Below are 6,446 nucleotides of genomic sequence, written 5' to 3'. Positions count from 1 at the left end.
GAAATGTATTCAAAGTTTGCTAATGGGGTGCTGATTTTTAGAAAGCAAGCATCAGTATCCTCCCTTAACATAGTCACTTATTCTTTCATGGAAAATAGTCTACATTCAAACAGGTACACATTTATCTTTGAAGAGAATTCAAGAGAAATATTTTTTCCCCCAAATTAAATATTGAATTACAATATGGCACTGGAATGGTACTAACTGGAATGGCTCAACACAGTAATACTCTAAATAAACAGAACATGTGAAAAAGACATTTCTGTAAGTATGATACAAAAATCCAGGTAAGATCAATGTATACTATCTACCTATAAAATTTTTAAACCTTAGTGAAAGTGGGGGTGTGGAGGGAGAACCTACACGTTCAAAAATAACTTTAGTGACTATATATATATACCTACATACATACATCTGAGAACATAAGTGAGGAAGGCTTGCTAAAATGGCATTAGGTATAACTCACCAATACCTTTCAGTGCAGTATTCTTCTACTCCTAGCCTAACTTCCAATCTTGGTGGAATTGTGCAGTCTTTTAAATACATAGTGCAATTCAAAAATTGACTAGTGATTTAAAGAATAGCCTGGCTAATCTAAAAAGTAATTAAAAGGCCTATAATCATAAATAACTAATAGCCAGACAGACTATTATCCACAGTTCTAGATTTTATAAAACCCTGGACAAAGGAAAACATCACAATTATGATGAGAGAAGCCTTAGTCCATAAGTTAAAAGGATTATTCTTGGCTTATTAGATAGTCCAGAGCAAATACAAGGAGCAGATGATATAATGCAACAACAAAGTTTAAAAGACAAAATACTAAAAACTCAATTTTTTTCTTTAGAAACTCCCTCTAAAAATGTTATAACCCTCAATTATGAAGTAGAGGTTAACTAGACTCCTTACTTACTAAACTTTTTTCATTTGTTTATATATTTGGCTACTTCATTGCTTCAAGGGCATCTCAGAGATAAGTGAATCAAAAGCAAATTCTCTTGTGTGGGTCTTGATTCTTGGGTCTCTAATCAATCAGATCATCTAAGCAAGTGGCTTCCTCTCTTCCTTGGGGTGCTTTTATAGCAAGTGGAAAACTTTTTTTCATGAGAAGAGTTATTTTTGCACAGTATGAATATAAAAGAGGAAGAGGAAAAATAAATATAAAAACTAGACAATTACCAAAAAGAACAGTAATTTTTCTTACTGACTGGCAAAGTTACAGTGTTGAGTAAATACTGTTTGCACAGTTATATATGGCTGGCTTGACATTTCCTACCACACTGTATGATATCTAAAATAATTTGCAAAAATGCCTATTTCAAATTTACTAACATTTGGCCATTAGATTACATGGAAACATTAATAGGTCCTATTATCTATAATTTGGAGGTATTCAATAACGAGGAATTCCTCTGTTATCCTAAATAACCAAAAATAAGTTAGTAAGTTGGATATGTTTTTATAGAAGAATCTACAAAATGCTTTCCTATGCAGACATTCCTAGAATTCATTCACTGAGGGAAGTGTCTTTACAGCAAGTATGTCTACCACACTATCTGGAAGAAAAACTACCATTAGCTTGAATTTGCTTGTGTTTTTGAATAGTTATGTAACATGAAAAGGCTGACAGCCTTGTCTGAAATACATTTGAACGTGTACTATTTTAGACATTTCAGATCAGAGAGCTCGTACTCTGGAATGTATAAAAAACATATTTTTTTTTCCCTAGAAGATTTTGCTCTTAAAAGGCTATATTTTAAGTAATGTGTTTCTAAATTCTGGCATTCTCTCTTGTAAGAGAGAACCAGTTTATTGCAGGCACACATTCTAAAAATGGACACATTTTAAGATTAATCACATGAAAGCTTAAGTGCCAAGTGTCTAAAAAAAGTCACGGCAACTGTAATAACTGCAAATGTCTGCAGTGTCCCTTTTCAATAAAAAAATTATTCTAGAAATAATTAATTGTTCCACTTAATGACTTTCCCAACTTTCTCCTTTGGGTTTCAAAGGGAATCAGCTGGGAATCAAATGGATTCTTCTTTACCCAATGATTCCTTACAAGCAAGTACTTTTAAACTGAACTAAAATTGATTTGAGCAGAAAGCAGAAAAAATGTTCCGAAACATAAAAAAGATCATCTACTACTGATTTTACATTATTTGATGCTGCTAACATCTCACAGGGGAAAAAAACGATCTATACAGTATATATATAAAAAAAGGAATGAAGTTTCCAGTCTTTTCCCTTCTACCTAGGCAAATTTTAAATCTGAAATCAACATGAAGGCCTTGGTGACCTTTTGAAGTCTTCCAAAGTTGGTAAATTTACTGGTGGTCTCCTTCAACTCGTCTCTTGCGAACTGTAAGAATAATTTAAGAATGTATCTCAGAAATTAATAGTTTTCATAATATTAACCTTTTAGAAAATAAACAAGCTACTGTCAAGTATTAGTGTTACACTACAATTTAGTTTTTAATATTTTCAATTCTAAATTTTCACTAAAATTTAAGTTTTTGCATTACCTACCTTTCTAATTTACATATTGAGCTTGGAAGAGTATTCAAACAATGTTACTACAATATTTTATAGACCCTTTGCTTAAATGTGTATATCACCAAAGAAACTTTAGAAATCTAAAAATAAAATCAGTCAATATTTCTTAGGTTAATATGTGTAATTTTGTAGTGTGTTTCCTACCTTGTTTTCACTGTCAAAGATCTGAATCCTTAACATATAACTTGTTAAACATGCAATATACTCCTTAAAGGATTCATAACCATTTTTAAAAACTTGCTTTTTAGTGGATAAGTAACTATCTTAAAACAATCAAGTAAAGATGACACTCAGGCAGATGAAATAAAGGAGTAGTGACATGCTCTTTTGTTTACAAAGTACAATGAATTTACTTAATCTAGAACAGGAATACACTAAAGACACACATTTTATCTTTATAGATAAAACTTTTCATTGCTTTCCCTACTTTCCTCCCTCTGTGTCTTTCATATAAAATGAACCAGTTTAAAATTAATTACAAAATAGCTAAAATGGGGCAGCTAGGTAGACACTCACTAGCTGTGTGACCTTGGGCAAGTCACTTAACCCTATTGCCTAGCTTAAAAAAAAAAGAAATTTAAAAAAAAATAGCTAAAATAATTTAAGACCTCTTCCCAGTTTATGGACTTTGAGATTTCAAGGTCACTTTTGGCTGCCATAATCTTTGTCCTGACAGCTGGATTTTACAAAACAGCTCAGCTGCTGAAGGCAGAGGGCTCTGGGTTATACCACTAAACTAGCTAAATGATCTTAGTTGAAAAAAATCATAAGCACTTTTTTAATTTTTATTTTTAGTTAGGCAATTGGAGTAAAGTGACTTGCCCAGGGTCACACAGCTAGTAAGTGACAAGTGTTTGGTCTGAGGTCACATTTGAACTCAGGTCCTCCTGACTTCAGGGCCAGTGCTCTATTCACTGTGCCACCCAGCTGCCCCCATAAGCACTTATGAAGTGCCTATCATACACCAGGCACTCTGCTAGACACTAGGTGATGGATACAAAGACAGAAATGAAACAGTTTAACTTCTCTGGGACTTTCTTCATCTGTAAAATAAGGATTTGTATTAGATGATCATGAAGGTCCTAGCTATCATTCTTTTCTCTTCTCTCCCAAAAGTGTCAAGACTCTCCAGTGTGACAATGCATAAATGACTGAGAGCAGGCTGAGGTCTTCAGGAAACCAGAAGCTGTCAGTCAGTCAGTCTGTCTCTCTCGGAAGGGAGGGCTCATTGGTCCAAACTTCTGGCATAAGGCAAAATTTTATATATTGCTATGATAGACAAAGAAAGGCCCTAGCCTCCTGGTTAGTAACATTTAGTTTTAAGATTCATTTAACAAACTGCTTTGTATTTTAAGGATTATCTTTTCATTCTTAAATTAGTAAATTCTTGTGTTAAACTAGCCTGTTAGTCTCTTGTCTTTAATTTTTCATTCTTCCCTCCAAATAGAAGCACAGACTATTTACAGATAAGAGTCAAAGGATGATTTACCTTGCTCAAATAAGGAAAGCAAGCAGAGTAAATGGTGGTCTTATGCCTTATTTGCTTTTCTTAAAATGGTTTTTGCAGAAATTAAAGAAAGCCAATATATGCAGCTGATCTAATGGTCAGGACAAAGGTTCTGTGTTTCCTACTTAATGTTACATGAAGTTAACACCTTCTTCTTCCCTACTGTTGGGCTCAGGGAAGAGGTCAGGTGATTCTAATACTTCCAAAGGCATTATGAGACTGCCAAAAAGGAAAATAAAAATTAGAAGATCTAATAAAGTTCCTTATATTCAGCAAGCAATCAATAAGTACTATTGTAGGATGATGTATATCTCACATTTTGCTTAGTGAAAATGAATTAATTCCTGTTCCTGATTGTAACTTCCTAATCTTAATGAATACTAAAAGTTAGATTATGTAATAATTGGGCTTTTATGGAAAAATAAAAAAATTTTAGAATGTTCAAAATAAAAATAACTTCATTAACACGTGATCTTAAAAAAATACAGAAATGTCTAAAAAGCAAACTACAGGTTAATTATCTCATTTTAGAGTTCAACTTCTATACTTTTAAGAAATAAGATTGTGGAACTGGTTCAGGTGAAATGGAAGTACCATTGCAGTCTAACCTACTTTTAAAACATATGGCCAAGATTCATGTAAAAAGGCAAAGGTGAGAGACAGAAGTAAAGTGCAGTAAAGCAAAATATGTGAGAAACTGATGACAAAGACAGTAGATCAAAAAGTGAGTATAAAGACAGATATGAAACTCAGAGTTCAGTGGCCATTTGGGTGAACTCCATAACCTTTTTGTCGCTGAAGCCCTGAAACTTCTTGGCTGGAGAGATGGAAAAAAAATACGCAGGAATATTTCTGAGTACTTCAGACTAAGAAACTGGGAGGAAAAAAAAAACATATCAAAATCAGGTAACTGAAAAAGACATTCCCCCATTTTTCAAATTTGAAGGTAAAGTAGAAGAGAAATCAGACAATTAAAAATTAAAGTTTCTAAAAGGTTTTGTACACCAGATCAATTCTAAGCTGTGTAACTTGTGACTATTTTTAACTCTTAAGATTTTGTTTAGATTACAAAGCCCCTTAAGATCACCTTGTGATCTTAAAGCAAAAATGAGAGTGTGGGATTGGGAACTGGAACTAAGAATCGATGGTAAAACCCTACTGATTCTGAGGAAAAGATAAAACCAGGTAGAAGAAACTAATTGTAATCCTTCTTCCACCTTGCTATGGAGTTGGCCCTCTCCTGCTCCTTTCCTGGCAATCTCTAATCCATCACCAAATTCTACAAGGTTTTCCTTTACTGTATTGCTTGGACCTACTCGTTCTTATTTCTTTTGCCAATGATTACCCTGATCTAAGTTCTAATCATCTATTTTAATTCTGTCCTAGCCAGCTCTTTCCTTTAAATTATCTTAACGCATAAGCATCATTTTGATGATATATATCTTTTCTCTAGTTCAAAATGACTCTCAACTGCCTTGAAAAAAAGATTTCTATTCATGCAGCATGGTAAAGGGAGCTGAATTTGGAGTCAAGTGTTCTTGGTTCAAATTCTGGCTCTAATAGGTACTACCAGAGTGACTATAAACAAATCCTTCATCTCCCTAAGTTATGGTTTCCTCACCTCACCAAAAGTTCCTTCCATCTCTAACTCTAGGATTCTATGATTTTCCTTCAAGGCCTTCCATTGATTGGTTCTTCCAACCTTCTACCACCATTTTTTATTTTTCAGCTCAGATGGTTAACTTGCTGAGATAGTTGTGCTATAAATTTGCAGCCAAGAATTTGGGGAAAGTTAAGATGGAGAAGGGGAAGAGAAGAGAGGGAGAGACAATGAGAATGTGTGTGGTTGGGAGGGATTAGGATGAACAGGGGTTACTTTAGGATTCAATTGCAAGGATTTATGTTTATAACTGAGCTCATGTTTTGATATTCTCTGCCCACATTATAGAACAATGAATGAAATGTCAAATACCCACTTGTGGCTGAAAGGTCCAGTTACTGTGTCTAAAGCATAAATAAGGAAATTCCTGGAGCTCAGAGATTATGATGTGGCGGGGCGGGGGGTTGTTTGCTTTTTTCTCTGGGGTGAGGAGTGGGGGTGGAGAAAAAAGACCATAACAAGTCGGGTCTAATGTGTTCAGGAGAGAAAAGGAGAGTTTTAAACCAGATCATGCATGCTAATTTCCCCAAAACATGAATTTAATTTCAGTTATTATAGAATGATGGGAATATCTGAGTATTCTTCATTAGATTTTCTAACTTAATTTGGGCATAAGAGGGCATGTAGTACTTAATGCCATAAATTTACAAATGGGGTTTCTTAGATATAGGCATAACATAAATATGTAAGTAACCACTAACATGTAATAGTGGTAACTGTTTT

At 34.0% G+C, this 6,446-nt stretch overlaps 1 protein-coding gene across 3 annotated transcripts in view; it reads right to left on the bottom strand.

Annotated features, from left to right (window-relative positions):
* Positions 1-649: 649 nt before the first annotated feature.
* The window catches only part of TMOD3 (tropomodulin 3), an 83,294-nt gene continuing 77,497 nt past the window's right edge, over positions 650-6,446 (bottom strand). For all 3 annotated transcript variants that reach the window (XM_027840795.1, XM_027840796.1, XM_027840797.1), the window contains one exon: positions 650-2,362. In XM_027840795.1, the coding sequence (XP_027696596.1) occupies positions 2,328-2,362 (35 nt within the window). In that variant the 3' untranslated portion in view covers positions 650-2,327. The remainder of the gene's footprint in view (positions 2,363-6,446) is intronic.

The sequence above is a fragment of the Vombatus ursinus genome, unplaced genomic scaffold (assembly GCF_900497805.2).
Source record: "Vombatus ursinus unplaced genomic scaffold, bare-nosed wombat genome assembly UNPS02014848.1, whole genome shotgun sequence".
Taxonomy (NCBI): domain Eukaryota; kingdom Metazoa; phylum Chordata; class Mammalia; order Diprotodontia; family Vombatidae; genus Vombatus; species Vombatus ursinus.
This window is presented reverse-complemented; position numbering and strand designations above follow the sequence as displayed.